The sequence below is a fragment of the Phalacrocorax carbo genome, chromosome 6 (assembly GCF_963921805.1).
Source record: "Phalacrocorax carbo chromosome 6, bPhaCar2.1, whole genome shotgun sequence".
Classification (NCBI taxonomy): domain Eukaryota; kingdom Metazoa; phylum Chordata; class Aves; order Suliformes; family Phalacrocoracidae; genus Phalacrocorax; species Phalacrocorax carbo.
Genome location: NC_087518.1, coordinates 55,446,000 through 55,468,359, shown reverse-complemented (window position 1 = coordinate 55,468,359; position 22,360 = coordinate 55,446,000). Strand labels below are relative to the sequence as shown.

General features: G+C 37.9%; 1 protein-coding gene across 5 annotated transcripts in view; it reads left to right on the top strand.

The window, feature by feature from the left end:
- The window catches only part of TTLL7 (tubulin tyrosine ligase like 7), an 80,954-nt gene that overhangs the window by 25,146 nt on the left and 33,448 nt on the right, over positions 1-22,360 (top strand). For all 5 annotated transcript variants that reach the window (XR_010373468.1, XM_064455404.1, XM_064455403.1 and 2 more), the window contains 7 exons: positions 2,279-2,437; positions 4,089-4,305; positions 6,786-6,950; positions 7,770-7,928; positions 18,768-18,862; positions 19,515-19,662; positions 19,740-19,813. Coding sequence is in view for 4 of the 5 variants with exons in the window: in XM_064455404.1 (XP_064311474.1) it covers positions 2,279-2,437; positions 4,089-4,305; positions 6,786-6,950; positions 7,770-7,928; positions 18,768-18,862; positions 19,515-19,662; positions 19,740-19,813 (1,017 nt within the window). In the remaining variant the exon portion in view is untranslated. The remainder of the gene's footprint in view (positions 1-2,278; positions 2,438-4,088; positions 4,306-6,785; positions 6,951-7,769; positions 7,929-18,767; positions 18,863-19,514; positions 19,663-19,739; positions 19,814-22,360) is intronic.

Genomic DNA, 22,360 nt, shown 5'->3' with positions numbered 1-22,360 from the left:
ACCCAGTTATGCATAAGATAGAAAAAGGCATATAGAACTGATGTACTTGCAGTCACAAAATAGTATTGATGTATCTAGAGTACCATGAAGCTATGTTCATTGAGTAGGGAGTACGTGTATTGAAACCTGTGTATAAGTTAAATGGCAGGTGTCTATTGTGTAAGACTTCAGGGTGCATATGATAAATAATTTGGAGAGGGATGGAAGCTTACACAGAAATTGCTTTTTGTCTAAAAACAGGATAATTTCTGCCTAGATAAGCTATTCAGCTAGCAAGGTAATAATATTTGTAAGTATATAGCAGATGGAGAGTAGTTTAAGATATGCATGAATCATGACTTATAATATCTACATATGTGTTTTAAAACTTTTTTTGTGAATATTTGGTGGTTTTCATCAAACCAGATCTGTAAAAATAATAGTTACAATGAAACTGCAGAGGCACTGAACCTCACGCAGTACTTTGACTGCTATAGCTTCTGTGGTTTCTGCAGAGTGTTTGTTGGGTAGTTGGCTAAATATTTCTGTGACAGTGTATCCATTATACCAGCGGGGCTTGGCTACAGTCCTAGCCTTACAGATGTGGTTGGCAGCTCTGTTTTTTCCATTAGCATTTTAGCCACTTAAAGGAAAACTGTCTTATGCTGCACTGGGAGTATTATGTAGGCTCACAGCAGAAGTGGAAAGTTGAACTGATATTGTAAGTCTCTCTTACATTTAAATTATCCTGATGCTATTAGTTTCCATTACAAAAGGAGAAGTATACCTAAATGGGTAATTAATTAAAAAGTATTAAAATTCATCATAGTGTCATTTTTTTAAAAATCAAAGTTGGGGGGCTTCTTGTGTCAGTTAATTTCCTTGTAAACAACCAGTCACTTTCTGTTGGTCAGTGGATGTTTGTATTTTAGATGTGTCCACCCTGTGTTACAGAGTAGCTTTGAGTTACCCAAACTAATTTCGTATGAGGTTATGTATGAAGTGTCAGGTATTCTGAGTACCTAAAACAAGGTAGCTGCCCCAGTATTGAACTCAGGAAAGACTAAACTATTCAGCTGAGAACTATGCTATGCTAGTCTGCATAGTACCACCAAGTCCTCCTTGCTTCTATAACTTGGCTGTTAACCAGTATTAAAGCCTCTCTGCTTGAAGCTAAGCCATATGTATCTAGCCCATACTGCCAGTCTGGTGTGGGCGTATGCTTCCTATCTGCCAGATACACAGCTTTGGGTGATGGAAACTTCTGCTAAATGAATTCTCTACCATTTTTCCTCTCTATTTGTCTTTTATGCATTCAGACAACAGAGCTATAAATGAGATATGCTCACTGCCTCAGCTGCCACAGCTACTAAAGCAGGGAGATGGGACCTTGCTGCATCCTTTAACCAGATTCAGTTTCAGAGATTGTTCCCTATGATGTCTTAACCTTATTTTTGTTTTGGTTCTTCTATTTTTTCCCCTCTTGGCTTGCTTTGCGTTTCTTTGCTTTCTTTTGACTAAATAAGGTGCTCAGGGAATCTCAATCACAATATGCTGGTATCAAACACAAATCCAGGCTTCTGTGTTTTGCCCTAGATTGGAGGTACATGAGCAGTTGCTCGGCCTGTGTCAAAGTTGATTTACTACAATTCCTTACTTTTGAAAATCCTTCAAAAGACTTGAAAGAAACAAAAAATTCTTCTTAAATGGCTGTTATTTTAATTTTGATTTCAGTCCTTGTTATTAATATTTTTTTGCACCCATGAAGAAACTCCAAATATCCCAGGTCCTCTTTTTTGTGTGTTGATCCTCCTACACCCCCAAATACATACCAATATAAAACTTGCCAAATATCCCCACCCCTGCCAAGGGAAAAAAAATTAGAAAAGAGGAATCCAGGAGTCTATTAGGTAGAAAAAGACCTATAATCACATGGTCTATTTTAAGTGTACTATTTCTAAGAATAGGAGTAGCATTAAATCATCTAACTGAACAAAAACTACAAGAGCAATGAATGGATGTCAAGAAACGAGATGGATGCCAGTAACACAATAAGCAAATACGATATGATAATAAGCAAAAATGCACAAGATAGTCTGCTTTTGTTGTTGTTAAAGTATGCATACAAATATGTTACAGAGCTCTAACTGTTCTTAAACGACTGCAGAAGTTTGCTTTAATATTTCAGCATTTTGTTAAAAAAGTTACCTTGTCAAATTATTGTAAATGCTTTTTAATCCTGAGGGTTGATACATCAAAGTAGTTAAAAGTTTTTAAACTCAGTTATACTTTTTTGCAGAATGATCAAGAGTCAGCCTCAGGAGTATAGTTTTATTCCTCGAACATGGATCTTCCCTGCAGAATACACACAGTTTCAGAACTATGTAAAAGAACTGAAGAAGAAACGGAGACAGAAAACTTTCATAGTCAAACCAGCTAACGGTGCAATGGGACATGGGTAAGGTGCATGTTAACTTCAGGCTTCTTATCCATTAAAGGTGCAACCCAGTGCTAGTTAACAACATTAACAGAAGCTGTGTATTAGTAAGAAGTTTGTAGTTAAAGTTGTATGATTGATATGAGAAAGTTCACGTATTGGACAAAGGCTTACCAAGCAGAAACAGCTAAAATCTAGAGCTAAATAAAAGTGGTATTTTAATGTTGTTCTGAATGTGACATAATTAGAGAATGCATTTTCTGATAAGGCTCAAATAATTTTTAAGATTAGGATTATTTTTATAGCGAATTTATCTAAAGCATATATTTACTAATCTGTTGTGGTTAGATTAACAGTGAGATTGTATTGGGCATAAACGCCAGGGTTTTGGGGCTGGCTGCTGCAGGGGTGTTGTGGGTGGGAGATCATCAGGATCTTCCACAGCTCTGAAACCCGCCCAACCACCCCATTGTGTGCCAAAACTGCAGCCGCTCAGAGAAGCACAAACACGTTTAAGAGCGGCAGCCACGAGGTGTAGGAGAAACAGAGGAGGCACTGCTGGGGATGCGGCTGGAGGTGTGCCCTTGGGAGCAGGCGACACCCAAGCCGGAGGGACACCCCTGCAGAGGCTGCAACCTGCATTTGAGTTGAAATGGCTTTGCCTGTGAGAGGGCTGCACAGTAAACCAATGAGATAAATATTACGATTTCGTTCTTACCTGGGTTCTTGCTTATAGATATTTCCATTTTAGCTTTTATTGCTTTTAATATCAGTTTGGATTATCCAGTTTAGTAAAACTCTTAGTTATTAAAAATATATCAGAATTACTGTAAGAGTAAAGCTCCCAAACTCTTCCATTTCCTTATTCTTCAGTCCTCTTGACAGGGCCAAAGATAAGCTGAAGAAAAAGGTAGCAGCATATTTCAGAGAAATGCCTAGAAAGTACTTCAGTATATTAGGAGTATTCAGCACAAGAACACTGAAATATATCCTAAATGATAGAGGGTAAGATTAAGGCAACAAAGTTATGGGAATTCAGGGTTAATAATGATATGCTGAAATATATTAACTATTACAGTTATTTAAAAGTCTGTGTAGTTAGGGACTGCCAGTTTATTGTCTGTATACAAACCTTTTTCATTCTGATGTGGGGAAACTGGCATACAGAAATACTGAGCTTTAATCTATGCCATCCTGAGCTGTACTGATCAGTGTCCTGCTTTGCACACATCACTGAGTCAGGTTAGCACCGAAAGTTCTTTGCACCTGTAGCTTGGGCAGAAGTTGTGACAAAGGCAGACTGGAAGCCTATTTTTGGAGCTGCTTGGGGAAGAATAATCACAAAAGCTGGAGACTGGTCGTTCTGCCAAACAATTTCTAAGTGTAGAGGGAAATCATTATTACAAATTGTTGAATCAAAGGAAGCAGAAAGTTATTTTGAAATGGCTCATTGCCTTTTTTCATCCAGTGAAGCACCATAAGGGACAGGAAACCAAGAGCCATGTAAGCGAATGGCACTTTTTCTCTACTTTACAAATCAGATATGCAAGTCTCTTTCTTCAGGTAGACTTTAGCCTGACTACCTGGCTGGGTGACCATGAAAATCTATTTTGAAGAGTAATGTCAATGTTCCTTTTTTTTTTTTTTTTTAAATAACTTTTGTTTTTACCAGGATCTCTTTAATAAGAAATGGAGAAAAGTTACAAGCTCAGGATCACTTGATTGTTCAGGAGTATCTTGACAAGCCATTTCTTATGGAAGGCTATAAGTTTGATTTACGCGTGTATATTCTTGTAACCTCCTGTGATCCATTAAAAATATTTTTATATCATGATGGACTGGTGAGAATGGGCACAGAAAAGTATCATCCCCCCAGTGACTCAAATTTGGTAAGTTGGAGTTCATTCCAATTTATTGCTTATGCACATAGAATTCTACCTGGGTAGTTTTTGGAGGAGGTAAAATAAAATAAATTGACATGAGATTTAATTTGGTATTCATCTGGCTGAACTTAATATTACCTTTGAAGAGAAAAAATTAAAATGAAAGATATTTAACTCATGTTTTTCTATCTTATATCACAAGTATAGCCATATTATTGCTTATATATAAAAACTTTATATGACTTTGCATGTATGAATGCTAAAGAGTATAAATATTTCCTAAAACACAGCAAAAGATGTCAATTATTGGCATTCAACCCAGAAAAAATGAAATAAAGTGAAAATCACTTCAAGAACAGTTACATTGCTTTTGCATTTATCTGAGATTCAGTTTGGGGTGGGGTAGGGGGGAGAATAACCTTATCTCCTGCTAGATCACTGTTTAACATCCCTGAAGTTTCGAGCTTTTGCTGAGGACCCTGCAATGTCTCAGCCTTTGTGTTGTGAGCCTACACAGAAAAACATAAACACAGCGATATAAAGACCAGGGCATGAGAGTGGTCACTGCCGGCCCTGAACATGAGGGCATCCGCTGCTGCTGCTGTTTGTCAGTGACTGCTTCAGCAGGGAAAGGAGTATGTACCTGACAACTTTCCGATGATAGAGCAGGGCTGCCCATGAGCTTGCAGAGAACCAAGAAATGTAAGGGACGTGCTAAAGTTTTTTGACACTATAACCCTCCTGTTCACTGTATAGCACCTTCCCTGTTGGGAGGTGTAACACCTCTCTTCTGGCACAGACCAAAATGCAGATGTCTGTTATGAAGGAAGTAGATTTGAAGCATTGGGAGGCATCAGTAGGCTTGAGTTTCTTATACCTCACTCTACTCCATTGCCACCGTATCGTTCCTTTGCTGTACCATATACTTTTAGAGCTGCTTCAATGATTTATGCAATAGACAACACATGGAGAGCCTTCTTCCCTACGTGTCACTTAAAATTGTGATTGTCTCTTAGTGCTCCTTTGAAGAATGCAGGTATCATTTGGAGCCCAGTACAAAGGGAACATTTGGAAGAGTTCCAATGTTATATTTGGAATAGTTGACTTTTAATATTTTCTATTGTTACTAATCTCAGCATTAGCAGCATTGAAATATTCTCTGAGTGGATAAACAGAACAGTGTGTGTTCTCACAACTGTTCGTGTTGTAACCTTCATTGTATGAAATAACCTGGCTTATCACTAATGACATTGTTCTTTGGATGATATAGTTCCACAGTGACATTGTTCCAGATAACTTGAAACTAAATATTAGTTCAGGTGTTTAACAAATGTTCTAAAAACACTTCCATTTTCCTGTAGTCTGAAATAATTTCTATTTCATGGAAAGATGACATTTATAACGACTGAAAACCAATAGGTTTCAGAAAGATTCTCAAGGCAGTAATTGGAAGCCATGGGAGAAATTCATTACTTGCAGTGCTGATACAATATATTCTTAAGTAGCCTGCAGTTAAGCTGATTGGTTTTGATAATTTCATTAACGTCTTTTTTAAACATACGTAAGTGCAGTGAGATAAACGACAGCAGAAGGCTTGTGTTTTCTGTTGGCTATCTTATCAAAAAGGAATTGGAACAGAAGGCTTATGGTCAGCTTAGAACATCAACTACGCTCAAGTAAGGAATCAAACAGAGAACTGTCACTGTGCTGAGGACACGCATCACGGTAGTGTAGGTGGAAAGCTGGAATAATATCTGTGCTGGGAGATAACGTAAATGTATAAATAATGATTTATAAATTGGCCTTGGAAAGGTAATGTTGTTTTCCTTTTAAATGCAACTGATAACATCAGTCTAACATGAATGCTGGTGACATATAGCACTCACTCATTTATGCAATGTATATATTGAAATTTACCTCCCTCTGATGTATGGCTACCAGCCAGTCAAAAATGAGCAATTTTGGCAGATATCGACATGGCAGATGAGTTTATATGTGAAAGATATTTTATAGTATCACTATCATGAGAACATTTCTCATAAATAAACTACAGTGAAAACTGAAACTGAAATGTGGGATTGTCTATGAAACAGATGCCAGAGTGTTTTTTAGCACTTTTAAAGTAGCACTTCAAAATACCATCTTTATTGTTTGCTTCTTGTGGAATGTAATCATTCTGTAAGTTATGATAATTGCTCTTCACTTTTTTAGGTAGTTGTTTACACACAGACCTGTAAAAATAGCAAATATATTGCCTAACCAGATGTTGAGCGAGCACAGGTTTTGTTATAAGAAGGCTAGAACATTCAGTAGATGAAATCTCCAAGAATCAGAAAGGCTAAATCTGCACACAGTATTATTTGCAAATATGAACTGTTTGACTATGTCATTATTAATTTAACAAATTTTTTCTTTTAATTAATTTGAATTGACCATTCTAGAGTTGTATTTAAGTGTTTTCTTATGTCTTCTCACCCTTTTTTTAGAGTCAATTGTATATGCATCTGACGAACTACTCTGTCAATAAACATAATGAACACTTTGAACGGGATGAAACAGAAGACAAAGGAAGCAAACGCTCCATAAAATGGTTTACTGAGTTTCTAGAAACAAATAATCTGGATGTTTCCAAATTCTGGAGTGATATTTCAGTAAGATAAAACTAACATGCTTTTCTTTATTTTGTATATGTATATTCTTAGAAAATTAATTGCTTCTGCCGTCCACATTACTGGAATCCAGAATGATTTTTGAAAGTATATTAACCCAAATATTCAGCAATGCATGCTGCAGAGGACATATAAATAATGAGTATGGTTTTTAAAAGGCTCAATTCAGAGTTTGATTATAAATTTAATGTTAAACTTTCTGAGGGATGAAAGCCCTTTCAAACAGTTATTCACATAAGTAACATGATACGAAGGAACCTTCCCATTTAAATTCCTGGAGACTTTTCAAGAATATAAAGTGAATTTTATGTGTGAATATTTACAAAATTGTAGTCAGCGTTGCATGTATCTGTGGACTGGAACCTGCGCCATTGAAGTCAGTGGTTACATTACCGGCATCTCTGGGTGAGGAATAGGCCTAAGACTGTTAGAGCTTAGGCATCATCTGTACATATGATTCTGAGATTATTTATTGAAAATTATGTTGCAAAATGAAATGGGTGAAGATTGGCTATACTATGCTTTGAACCCAATATACCCTCAGCATTTAAGTTACTACATAACTAAAAGTACATATGTACTATGGAAAGTATAACAATATACTCTAGAGCTATATAAAAAAAATCTATCTGTTACTCCATAGGAATAGTTCATTTATTACAGACCATTTATTTGCTATTTTAAATCTATTTTTAGTAGATACCGTAATGAAATTTAAAAGATTAAAGTACGAAACACATTAGTTCAATATATACTGGTGTCTTCTCTCCTGATAAATTTTTCTGAAAAAAATCCCTACAGGAGTTAGTAGTGAAGACTCTCATAGTTGCAGAGCCACATGTTCTTCATGCTTATCGCATGTGCAGGCCAGGGCAAGCACCAGGAAGTGACAGTGTCTGCTTTGAAGTCCTGGGATTTGATATTCTGCTGGACAGAAAACTAAAACCATGGCTCCTAGAGGTAAACCTCCTTAAACAAATGTAAAGTAAATTTTTAAGAGTAAAGTTAACTAAGCCCCAGCTGAATCCATGTCTTTGTAAGAAAACTTCCAAAGAAAATCTGTGCATTGCAGGAGGTGCTGTTGTTGAGTACATAAATGGTGCTTTTTCTGCAGTATCCGTATGGAAACACTGCCTTGCAGTGATTTTTGGAGACTCAGATAAAAGTAATTGTCTTCCTGGAGGAATGTTGCATTTCAGATGTTTTTGAAAGTTTTAATGAGAAATGTGATGTTAATCCAGTTGGTATTTCAGCTGAAGGACCTTGTTTATAGCAATTGGGTGCTACATAGATTTACTTCATGAGTATGGCTCTGTATATGGTTCTGGCTACTTCTGTGAGTGTATGGTCTTAATTTTTTTTTTTTTTTGGGGATATGTGTTCTTTTCTTCTCCTGTGGCTTTTAAAAGCACCCATGTAAACAGAGGAAACTAATTCAGTATACATGAAATATGGCCAAATGATTGTCATGAATGGACTGGAAGAAACATTTCTCCTCTGACATATTACTGGTACAGTTAAGCTTAAGTGGTGCTTGAACACATTTTCAACCAGGAATGTTTGAGGTTTGTCCATTGTGTCTCTATAATTACACTATTTATAACATATACGTGGAGTTCACTTACCTTTATTTAGATTGTCTTATATCATTATGGTAACTGTTTGGGAAGCTGTGTAGACAGAAGAAAAAAGCAAAACGTATTAAAAATCAGTCTGTTGACAGCAAATCATGAATACGATTTCACTACTGATGAGCAAAATGTACACAATTAATTTACTGAATTATAAGCTTGTTCTCAGGCCATTAATACTGTCGACAGTTGTTTCGTTGTGCTTATTTCTCTCAGGGGTTCAGTATAATTTTAATTAGAAAAATATAAATCCCTTCACTGTTGCCATGCAGACGTAGGCATATTTGCTGGCTTTGATGTGCTAGCCAAAAGGAGCACATGACATGAATTTAGTCTGTGCTGCATTGGCATCTTTTTTTTTTTTCCCGAGCAAAGCCTACTATCTGTTTGATTTAGCTCTACACTTCCAGATTATCATCTGTAGGTTGCCTGCAGCTTGCGTTTAAGTGTAAGTAGTTGTTCTAAGTACAGACTGAAGTTGGTCTGCGTATGCATTTCATCCAGCCTTGTAGCAAATGGTGACAAACTACTTCTGTGAGAGGTGGTGGATCAACCTGTGCAGTGACTCCATTCTGAAGGTCACCCCTCTATCTCTGTGGATGTTTACATGCAGTATGGAGATTTTAGGGGGTTTGATTCACCATTTATGATAATGGGTCCCAGAACAGAATCATACTATCCTTGACATCTTTTTTGTGAGGAAGGGATCTCATAAAGTAGTAAACGCTGCTCTGGTACTTTTGGTTGCTGGAGAATACTTCAGGACTTGGAGTGGGGTACCTGGTTATTTTTTTTAAATACAGAAGTCTAATTATTTCCTTTTCTGCTTTTGGTGATGCAGGTATCCTTCAACTTATTTTGCCAGACATTGAACTAAATTAACAGAAATTTCAAACTTTGAAACTTACTAATTCAGTGGATGAGTACAGAAACTAAGTTTTACTGTGCTTGTTCATGTTTTTTGCTGCGCTCTCAGAACAAACATACAGTATGTGTATGTATGCACACGGTGTGTATACTATATGTAGTGTAGTAAAGGTCAAATATGCAGTGTGTATATATACACTATACTTAATAGATGTTCAGTGTGCGTGTGCATATATGTATATCTGTATAATTACTTTTTTTCCCCTTTATCAGTTCTGGCTTCTTCCCCAGCTTTCCACTCTTATCTTTTCCCACCATTTCCCTCTTGCCAAACCCCCCTTAGGAGAGTGAATCATTCTTTCTAACAGTGCTAACAAGTACTAATCACAAGGCTCTGAATGTTCCCAGTGTTATGGGAAAATTGCCAAAAAAGGATTGGGATGGTAAATCTAATTTCATGTTTCCATGGCTCATGTAGCTTTTCTGCTATAAAGATAGCGTAATAAACTATTATAAGAAATAAATTGTGCAACGTTATAATGGCTCTGCTTTCCTGAGATGACTTTTGTATGTATTGCCCTGATGTGATGTAGCTCTCCTGCTCCTTGATGCTACTGAACTTCCGGAACCTTCCACCAAACTGAGGGCGTGGGAAATGCGTGATTGCCATCTTGTGGCACCAAATGTTTCTGGCAAGCACCTCTGCAGTCCCAGCAGCCTCCATCCTTTCTGAGTAGCAACAACTACCTAGATCTCCCTTCGGTTCCCAGAATATCCAGTCTTACTCTTTTTGGCCACAATTTCCAAGCTATGTTACTTTATCTGCATAGAAAAAACATACAGTTGAAGTTCTTGGATGGACTCCAGTCTTGTTCAACCTCATCATATCCAGTTGTGATCACAAAGTTGTAACCTTTTTCTCCAAAGATCACATTTTAAGAACTGCCTCAAGCGCAGGGTATCCAATTTCCCTTGTGATTTATGTGGATAAGAGAAACTCACCTGATATACAGATGCACAAATTTATTATTTAGTGTAACTGAACTAGCAACATCTATTCAAAACTTTATCTGTCCAGTTAAAAGGACTTTGGACATCTTAGGCTGAAATATCCAATTTTGCTAATTCCTATTTATGAGGTAGTTAAAGCTCCCATACACAAACTTTCTGGTATCTACTCCTTTCTCTTGTGTTACGCTTGCCCTGTCTGTGCCTCTGGACATCCAAGGGCCAACGCGGGGCAGGAGAGGTCTGCTCCTCCCCAAAAAGGTGGGTGGTTATAGCAAGTTGTTGGTGTCTTGTGTTCCTCACCAGGAAGAACACACTGTTGATGGTGAAGGTTTCTTCCTCTTTGCTCGTAGCTTTACTTAGGGTTGTTTTTATTCATTTGCTGCCACCATCTACTTACTGGCTGTTCTTTCACTGGCCAGCAATTTTGCATTGTCTTCAAGTTTTACCATAAGTGGTTTGTTTCACATTTCCCAGATTCTGCTCTGTGTTCTCTTTGTTATCCCGAAGCCCACTGTTATCTACTTCATTCCTGCAGTGAACACTACTTGGCCACTGTGATTGGTGTGTGTCTCAGAGTCTCTGGGTTTTCAAGGCCTTCGCTATCATCATTTGGTTGTACTTTTGGGGCCCCTCATACAGTCCTAGTTTTGCCAACAGTCTTCAAGATGTGCCTTCCTGATAAAATTACTGATGCTATATTAACACAACCTAGTCATGTGTATGTCCCGGTTCTCGGGTCATTGAACTCTAAATAATCGTCTCTCAGCAGACAGATACATATACAATGCTTTGGTAACCTGTTATTATGAATACCTATTGTGACCACTGGTATGTTATCAAGATTCCAGCGCTGCTGTCGTACAGGTTAGTTAGCAACCATTTTTCTTGCCTGGAAACAAGGGGTAGCCACATGAAAAATAAGGACAGTACTTTCTTTTAAGGGAAAAGCAAATTTCTTACCATAGTGTTTTTGCCTAAGACTTCCCAGGATTTCTCACCTGTGATCATATTAGACAAAGCAGGACACTTTGTTCCACGTAGCCAGTGTTTAGCCCCTTACAGGAGTAAAATTATGCGCAGATATCAAACAGCTGAATATATAGGGTAATGGTATCTGCATTTCTTGTATTTCCTCATAGCTGTAGTCTAAGTAGTACATTCCAAATGTATCTCATTGCATTTCATTGGTGCTTGAATTGTTCCTGTGATACCATTTTTCATAATGTTGCTGCATAAATGTAATCTTTTTTGTTTGAGATCGAGTTCTGCATCTCAGTCAGCAGCATGGCTTGTGGAAAATGACCAGCCTTCAGCAAAGTCGACCAGATTCAGTCACACCTTCTCTCTCTCAAAGTGTTGAGCATGAGTCAAAAAAGTGTACTTACAGTGATGGACCCACAGATTGATGGCGATGATCTGTTTGGCACCTGTGAGGCCACATCTCGCATCATCTCAGGTGTGTGGTCATGTGATGATGGCCAGAAATCAGGAATATTCTGTCCAGTTTTATCCCCCAGACTAAGGGAGAGACGTCAAAGTGGAGTGAGTTCAGCAGAAAGGTGCTAAGGTGGTTAGGGGGCTGGAGCACATGCTGCATGAGGAGGAGCCGGGTGAACTGGGTTTGCTTCACCTGGAAAGGGAGGGCTTTGTGGGATCTAACTGCAGACCTGAAGTGGGGTTTGAGAGAAGCCAGTCAGGCTCTCCTTAGAGATGCACAGTGAAATGGCTGGAAAAACTCAAGAATAGTGCATAGGGGCATGATGTGGAAAGGTTGCTTGAATGAAAAAGAAAGAGAATAAGAGAAACAAATACCTAGAAAAACTTCCTCTGTGATCTTTTGGGATTTCTGTTATTGCTTTGAAATAGGGAAATGTATCTCTTGTTGACGCTCTGATAAATGCACATAGATGATTATACCAAGCAAATGTGCTGCAGATTACTTGTCAAGGGGAAAAAGCTTAAACTCTTCTTCATACAAAGAACTTAAAGTGAGATTCTCATTGGAAAAATAACTGAACTGGCATTTTGGGCACCTGAATTTGTTATGCCTTTGTGGTTTCCAGACAGATATAAGCCCATTTGGGCTTTACTGTGAGGCTGGCCATTGTTCCTTTATAATTTAGAACTGTAAGAAAACCATATTCTGCCAGCTGCATATTGTGTCAACTTGCCACAGAGCACGTGAATTATATTCAAATGGGGGATGGAGAACGTTTTGAGTAATTTTGTCAGGTACAGACAATCCCCTGTGATTTTCAGATTGCTCTTAACAGTCATAAAAGTTAAGAGGATTTAAAAGCATTCGTGTTTGAAGGAAGCTTATTGTAAGTTTGAAAAGGAACAATTTATTTTCTTTGTAGGTTTGCAAGAGAGAGCACCTGCTTTACTCATATTCTTCAGTAAAAACTATATGTGTTTCATAAAGCACTTCTATGTCAGTCACCGAGGCAGTGTTAACAGAGGAGCACAATAACATAGCACATTACCGATCGGTTAGGTGAGCACAGCGCCAGTAATGCTGCCCTCCCATGGTCTTCAGCGAGGTCAGCATTTCAGTTGTGTGATGAGTGTATATATACATATGTATAAAAGAAAAGCTGCAAAAGCTCAGTTGCCCCGTGACCTAAGAGTTCAGCAATGCTTAGAACCTTTCCAGTTACTGTTAGGAAGAGCAACTGATGAGACTACTCATCCAGCTCTTTGGTTGAATCCTTTCCTTCTTTTAAATTATATTTATTTATAACAAAGAAGACTTCCTTTCAGTGAGTTTTGTGCCCAGGCAGCCTCTCCCTCTGTTGCCTTGGAGAGCCATTTTTGGGGCTCTTTCTCCTGCTGTCTGCTGGATTTTTCTTTTCTCTGACACTTGTACAAGGGTTCTCTTTGCTCTCAAACAGTAACAGTGAATCCACTAAGCACGCATGGTTTTAACTGGCTCAATATTTGCCTTCAGTAGTACCTCCTACTCCTCCTGCTTTTCCAGTAAATAAAGAGTGGAAAAAGACTGCAGTTTGATTTCACATATAGTATGGTGTTGCTGTGGGCAGTTGCCCGAACAGCTGGTCTAGCAACTTGTCTCTGTCTGGTGGTCATGTCTATCGGATGAGATGTTTCTGGTTGCTGTTTGGATGAACATCTTATTTACCATTCCAAGCAAACCATAATTTTACACCAAACCAACGTGCAGAACTTCCTCACGCAGGGACTTTACATCGCTTGGCCTGGCGCAGGGAAGAGGGAAGTGGCACGAAGGCAGGACTAAGAGAGGGGCAGCACCAGTCCTTTCTGGCCGCCTGCAGTCACACTGGACGAGGTTAAATGTGAAACTGTCCCTGTATGAGGCAGTTCTGTGGTGTTTAAACTGATCAAAGTACCAGCTGCAAGATCTCTGCATTCCTCCCATCTGTTGTTGAAGGCTTGTTCCCTGCCCTCTTCCCTGTGATGGCACTGGTGCTTGTAGGATTCCTTCCTGAGATGATCAAGGACCAAAGAAAAATAATTTGTGGTGGGCTTAATATTCATGTGGATCACTGGGATCAGCTTCCTCACCCTCTGTGGACCCCAGGGCCAAGACAGTGAAGTAAGCAGAGTGTGACAGCTTGGATTTGTATTAGTTTTAACTGTCATGGAAAAATAGCCTTCTGCTTACGCTAAGAAAAAGGGGGTTAGCACCCTTGCAATTTGTGAAATTTAGAAATGAGTGATTAGAATGAAATTCATGTTTGTCTCTAATCAAAGATCTGCTCAATGATAGCCACTAACAGCACTCTGTGTAATAGGATTTTTATGGCTTATAAATTTCTTTTGCTTTTCAAATTCTGTTGTTAGCAATCTCAATCACTTTAATAAAGAATGATATCCCTTCCAAAACATTCACGCTGCCCTACAGATTGAACAGAGATTAAATCCCTGTTATTGAAAGGATGTAATATTTTATTCAATTGATTTTAGGTTTATAAAGTCATTCCTGTAATCTCTCTTTATATTTGAAAGGTCTTTTTGATAGGTATGTGTGACAGATAGTGGAAAATTTCTTTTTCTGTTCCATACTAATAGGCTGCAGCCGTGGGGAGTGAGAACATGCTCTTTGACTGTTTTGGTAAGAGGTGAAATGCCAGGCTAAAATCTATCCCATGTCTTGGTGAAGAAGAGAATGGTGGATCTTACACATTTACAGAGATTAATTTTTGTAAAATTAGAATCCTTTGCAAATGTAACTGTGGATGGGAGCCTTCACAGGAGGTACTTCAATTTACGCTGCTTAATTTAAGCATTACATGTGTGAGGTCCTCTACTGACAAGTATGTAATTATGAAATACACTGAGCTACACAACTGCTGTGCTTATAAGCAGTTTGATTAATTTTATGTGCTATATTCAGTGAAATTTTAATTATGAAACCCACGTTGAAGATTTCAGTTGCAGGAATTAAAAACTTATGCAGACAATTCAGTTCTATAGCTATTGAAAAGTCAGAGAAAGTAAAGAAGCTAAAGTATCATCACCAGTAAAGCAGATATTTGGGAGATAAAACTGTGATACCATAAAAACAATAGATGTGAGAAACGTTATGTCCAGGAGTCTATATAGAGGAACACTGTATTTGTTTATTAAGCAGTTTTTCTTTTCTGTGCATCGCTGTATACAACAGATTAGGAAATTTGAAGCTTTGAAGATAGTTTATCCAACGAAACCTAATGCACGACACTGCCATAGCTCCGGAATTGGTGTTATAAAATCCATGTGAGTAGATTCAACCAGACAGCTCCAAGTTTAAGAGTAGTGCTGATCATGGAAAGTATTCAGCTAGGTCAAACCTTTGAGTGAGGTCCCAGGTAGTCTATAATATAAGACACTGTTAAGAAAAAAGGCATTAGTTACCTCTGAGAACAAGCAAGTGGAGCCTTGAAAAGGTATTGTGTGGTGAGTCTGTAAAATGTGGTAGCCAGTTCAGTTCGTTGTGCTCTTTGCGGGGAGCGTATCTTCTGTAAGCTCTGGAGATTAGATGATCTCCTGCTTTTTCTTTTTCCCTGACATTGAAGAGGGGCTTTCTGGTCTAGAAATGTTATTTGTGGATTAAATCCTTTGTTTTGTAACTTAATTATGATTTCTTGAAGATTTACATCAGGAGTATGGGTGGTTTTGCACATCAGAGACTTACACAGCGGGTTCAGGTTATGAAGTTTTGGGTAGCAATGCTGGATGAAGATATTCCTTTTTTTATACCTCCCATAACTCCATCTCACTTAGTGATAAGTAAACTTTATAGCTGACATTTAAGGTCAGCTGTCAAGACAGCCTCTTGAAGTTTCTCTTGTGAGAAGGGAGATGCATAACCAAAGAGGGTAAAGAGAAAAGTTTGTTACTGAAGCATCCGTGCACATAGTGACACTGAATCAAGAGGCAGCTGAAGTATACACGTAGACAGTATGGAACAGCTAATGAACTTTACATTCACACCTGCTTTCTGTGAGTTAACTTTCTGATGTACCCAGTTGCTCAGATTTTATTTGTACTGGACCTGCATCTACTGCTACCTGAAACATATTGCACCAAGCCAAGTTTGCGATGGATATCCAGAACTGGATTGCTGTTTTTACTGCCCTTCTGGTTATTCGTCAGGATGGAGGTCACAGTAGGATTGGGGTCTCAAATATTAGTCATGAATGGTGTGTCAAAAAATGGAGGACGGAGGTGATAGAGCAGTGCTCCAGTTTTAACTATGGCTGCCGTAGCTTTTCAGCTTCTTAAGTGACTGCATTAAAATGACAGAAATCTTAGCGTGGAATGATTGTGTAATATCTCATAATAGCATTTTGCTTCATAATAGCATTGCAAAAGCCTTCTTACGTCTTTCCTACCACCACTTTACTTGTCTGCTTAATAAACACAGTCAGTATGGTTTTGTTTGTTCAAAAGTGCCAGATGTAGATTTTTGGCAAAATTCACCAGGTAGGAGAGAGCCTGTCATTTAAATTATTTTACACTTTTCATACTGTTAATTCTCACTGGTGCTCATATAAGTAACATGTATTTATAGCATTTTTATTAATGAAGAATTTATGCCCAATATTATACTTCATATAGTTGTAAATGTAGGAAGTACCCAAACCAGATATGCATACAAGTGTGCACTTCTGTATGCTCTCAAGTTGGATGCTTCAATGCCATGTAAGCATGTGTCTGTGCATCTCTCAGTATTGGACCAACATAGCATTTTACATGTTCAGAATTAGTCTCACTGGATTTAAGGATTCAGTGTATATAAAAAATTAGAAATTAATTTGTTGGAAGTTTGAAGTAGTATATTCCTGTCTGTTAATCTGCTTTTATTGCCTGCAAAAACATTATTTCAAAGTAGAATATTGTTAGTTGCTGCATGTTCATATAGAGTAAAAATTTCACTACACGGTACAGAACACCGTTTTGTTCAATACCTACCACTTCTCCTTAATAAAGAGCTGGGGCCTCATTTTGTGCCTCTGTTTTCAGTCCAGTGAGCTTTTTGTGTACTTGGGTATTTGCTGGACGGAAGCAAAAGGCTCCATATTGGATCTTGATGCATATGTTTTTAAACATACGTAAATCCTTCCTGTATTAGTCAATATGATATCTCAAAATCAGAGTAATCCCAACTTATTTCAGTTACCAACTGTATTTAATCAATGCAGCTCTAGTGAAAGTGTTTTGTTTAAGCTTCATGTTGGAAATGAGATGCGACGTGTCTGGTCTTGTCAACTGCCAGTACTCTTTAATTAAATGTTGGAGAACTGGGTTTTAGTCTTTGTATTTGTTTCTCTGAAGGTTCACGTTTGCTTAGCTGAAAGTGGGACATTCACATTTAAAAAAAAATGAAGGTCAATAACTGTTTGTACTATCACAGTAGAGAAAAAAAAATTAGCCTGTGTGATGCGATAGGAGACGACTGGGTCAGTCTAAGGAGGTTGGTCAATTAAATATTTGGATGAAAGTTTTCCAAAAAAGAATATGTATGCACTTTTTCACTATTTCTGCTGAATTTTCATGATTTTTCTTTCAACATCAGATCTCATTGCTCACTTTGCCAGCCTGCCTGCAAAACCAGCAAACAAGCTGACTCTCAAAGCCAAAAGGTACCCTTCGGCTATAAGCAGAAGCGATGGGGCAGCTGGGACTCAGCAACAGGGCAGCTGGTGGCTCACCAGCCAGAATAATTTTGTCCCACAGCTGCAGAAGTTCTACAGTGCTCTAATGTATTAGGAGTGTTAAAACACAATTTTAATGAACTGCTTTTGTCCTCTGCTCTGAACATACTGTCTCCGTATCCCACCTCTTATTTGCATGGGGCACTAGGTATTAGTTTTCACTTCTGAGGCTCTTTAGCACCTGTCCCTTCTGTAACCAGCACTGCTCATCACTGGCCAGGTGAGATCCCCACCTTTCATTAGCACCCATTGCTCATGTATAAAGTTTTATACTGGCCTGGAAGGTGTTCCTAGACATGTTAATGCAGCTACTTCATTATCCCGCCTCAAAGCTTTCCAAAAGCTACATTCTGCTGCAGGGGCTCCAAAGCTTGGCAGTGCTTATGTGGTGGCTGGTTGTGACTCCTGGCTGTTAAGCGTGTGATTTAGTCTCACTGATTCGCAGTGGCGTCTCCCTTGCTCCTCTATATTTACGGTAACATTTTTCATCTCTTATCTTGTACTTAGCTTATAGGCTTTTTGTTACTGAGACTGTTAATTATTTTATGTTTTCACACTATGTACTGATTTAATAACTTAGATCTCTAGGTGTTGCTGTAGAGTGTATCTGAATAGTTATTTAAATATACTTGAGAAGACCTTGAATCAGAGCCTCTTTGTGTCCTTATATAGTTGTTACTTTTTAGAGAAGTATTCAAAGTTGCTTTCAGACTGGGAGCTAGGAAAGAGTTTAACTCTTCCTGTGCTAGACTACCATAGCACGGCACATAGTCTGTTATAACGTGTTTAACAGCACTTTGCATGGCAAATTTTCTGATTGCAGCAACCAAGAACAGATTAGACTGGATTTACGGTGCCAGTACTTGAGTGGAGTTCATTGTCAGTGTTTGGATAACTTGGTGGCTGAAAGGTACATTCCCTGGATCCCAGTATCTGTGATACTCAGTGCTCTGTTTTTTTTTAAAAATACAGACAGAAATGAGCTTCTCAACATGTGTTCTCTTAACCTCTGCTATATTTGAAAGAATGGTTTCTCCAAAGGCTGTTACAATAGATGTGTTCCCAGTGAGGGTGAACATTCCTGAGTGTTCTGTGTCTCGTTTTTTCAGATTAATCGTGCCCCAAGCTTTGGAACTGATCAAAAAATAGACTATGATGTAAAAAAAGGTGTTCTGCTAAATGCATTAAAGCTTCTCAACATACGGTAAACTTCTCTTTTCTTCAGTCTGGCTCTCTTTGTGTTGCTTTGATTTTTATTCTTTTTTTTAATTTGACTGACATGGGGAAAAGGAAGACCTTTTTTCCACCTTTGTATTTTCAAAATGTAAATATTTCCCTTGCTGTCAGATTTGCTATTGAAATTAACCCCAATTTAATTATTCTTCTTGCTCATGTGCTTGAAAAAAGTGAATTGTAATAGTAACTTCCATACTTTTTAATGATTTTTTCAAACAGGTCTCAGAGTGGGGATATGAATACAATCATGGGCATGGGGCCACACAGGAAATTTGCTTTGGCGATAGTTTCACATATGGTCAAAAACCATACCCCTCTCTACAGGAAAGCTTTGTAGTTAGGATATATTGGAGAAAATCTGCACTTCAGGAAATTAGATACAACCATGTTTGTACATTAAATTGTAGTACAGAGTCATTACAGCACACCTTAAAGTGTGAAAATATTGTAGCCGTAAAAGTTAATATTTAAAAAAAACTCTTAATGAGTGTTTTCATTCTAATTTTATATCATAAACTGCACATGACTGAAAAATACAGATGATATACTTGAGATGAAAGTGCTGAGATCTCATCTCAGCTGCATTGGATTAACATATCTTAATATTATCTCTGTTCCAGGACAAGTGATAAAAGGAGAAATTTAGCTCAACAGAAGGCTGAAGCTCAAAAAAGACTGTATGGTCAAGGTTCAATGAAAAAACTGTTACCAGGTTCCTCAGACTGGGAGAAGCAGCGTCACACACTGGAAAGGAGGAAAGAAGAACTGGTAGGAAGGAAAAAAATGTGCTGTTTCTTGCCCATGGCTTATGCCCTCTTTAATTGTCCTGTTTTCTTGATTTGTAGAAGGAAAGACTTGCACAAGTACGTAAACAGATCTCCAAAGAGGAGCATGAAAATAGACACATGGGGAACTACAGGTAGCTATATTTGTATTAGTAGCAAGTATTCAAGGCATTCTTTAGGAATAATGGAAACAAATATTTATGGTAGATTATAATTTTCTGCCAAAAATGTGTAGGCATTTATAGAAAATATATACATGTACACCAGGTAGTAAAGGTTTCTTTTTTCAGATAGTCCTTTTTTTGATTCCATATTTTTGCATGTACTTAGGAATTTATGTGACATCAACCACACTAGTATTTGTGCAAGACATCTGCTAGAAAAACACGATTGTTCACATGTTCACGTTCAGTGTACCAAGAACCATGACTGTCATTATGGACCTGTTCTATAACCACATACGATGATTCTTATCTCTAGGGGGCGACAACACAGGGGTGTGAGTATTCCCCCATAAAAAAATCAAACTTCAGTATTACCTTATAAAAATCAAATCTGAATGTTATCTATGTGGCTTCCATCATTTTTGTTAGAATGGCATTTGAAATACTCTACTCATATTCCTGCACTTTGGTTTTGGATCTTTGCAGACTTAAACGTAAGTATCTTCAGATGCCTTGGTAAAATTCATCCAAAAGGAAGTTTTAGCTTGTTGGTTATAATAGGCATTGGCCAGAAAACAAGAATTTTGTTTTATGATGTTATTACTATTATTTCTTGACATTTGCTTCAATGAAAAGTAAAAGCAAGGCCTTTGACTATTTGATGAAAGGGAGTGGAGTACAGCTAGGAAGAGATGATGGGAGCATTTGCCTACTCCTTTTAACATTCATCCAGGATGCGGGAGGTCTGGGTTCACATCTTTTATTCTGAATTAGTCAGAATGCCTTTACTGCTGTTCTTCGTGTCTGGTTTTTTTGGGCAGATGTTCTATAATTCCCAGTAAAGTTCTTAGTTAAACAGACAGATATTTCTGTGAAATTTTCATTTTTGATGAATTAACATTTTGCCGACAAAAAGTCTTTCTTTGTAACACTCCCAGTTTTAATTACATCCTTTCCTTACATATGTGGACCTGAACTAGTACATCAAAAATCCCCACAATGAAGCAGTTATTTTCATGCTACTTGAACTTTAAGAAAGAGAAATATGATGATGATGTAATACATTTTGCTTTCTTGATAACTTTAAAGTCTAACTTCTTAACCGATCACATTTTAGGTTGCTTATTCACTTCTTGACTGAAAATGAGCCAAATGTGCTCTTTATTTAGCTTTTTTTGGTAATGTAAGTCAAAAATACAAAAATATTTTTTTTTTCTTCAGGAAAAAGTGAAGTATTTTGTGAGGAGTGTGCACATGTAGAAGGGAAGAAAACACAAAGCTGTTCTGCTTACCATGTGTTTGTAAAAAGGCTGAAGAATCAGCAGAGCTTGGGAAGTGAAGGAATCTTGGCTAGAGATGCAGAGGAGTTTTATCTGTGATGTTCTCCTGCAGAGCAGAGCTAGCTTCTGTCAGGCATTGCCATAGAATCATGGATGTTTTGGGTGCTAGTATTGCTGCATGGATTAATATTGCTTTCTGAATAAAAATCCAGAGAAACCTCAGTCAACCTCAGCAGGTTTTGGATGTCAAGTTCAGCAATTGGCTTAGTCAAGTGTCTGTCTGCAAGGACAACTAGCCCACTGATTCCAGTCGGAGTCCTGGGGGGCCAAAGTAGGGGCCAGGCTTTCAAGCATGAATTCGTGAGGAACTGAAAAGGATGTATATGCATTTGAAATGGCCTTTAGCTGCAGTGTATTTCTACATTTATTAAAATGAATATCCTTTCTTTGAAGTATTGTTCTGTGGCACTTTTTTCAGCAGTAGAATCAACACCATTAAAAAGTGTCAACTGCAACTAGATTAGAGCTCCTATGGGTATTTTATGCAAACTGGCACCACCTTCAGTTTGCTTTAGAATTGCCCTGAGTCTAATGGGATCATAACTACCCTTTTTTCATTGCAACAAAACCATAATGAAAGGTACTTTTTCAAGGAGGAAAAGACTGAAAAGGAAGAAGGAGAAAGAACCTTTTAAAAAGTTCACAAAAGATCCACAAAAACATAAAAGTCACATAATGCCCATCAACGTATAAATGATCCCTATGCTTCACACAGCACGGGCGGAATTAGCTATGGATTACTCCTTACAATACAATACAAATTAGTCTTCCTCCTTCACCATTTCTGGGTGTGTTTCAGGCATTCATGACAAATGGATTGTAGTGGTTTTCTTCAAAGCCCATTGTTGCTCAATGAACGTGAATAAATCACCAAGTCCTGCTTCTCATACTGTCATAATCTCCTTACCTGTGATTTTAGATAATAATGGCATAGCTGCTCTGATGGAAAATCAGAGTCACCCTGCTACATCCATGTACCACAATTTTTTTTTCTTATAGGTTCTATTTCTTCCTGTTCATTATTTTGCAGGATTTAGTGTTCAAGTGCAGTAGAAATTCAATCTTTAATTTACATCATGCCCATTAACTCAAAGTAATTGTTCTGTTTTTCACTGTTTTGTGTCCTTTTATTGCTAATACAAATTGTTTTGCGGCTCTGAATTTTACATGCAATATT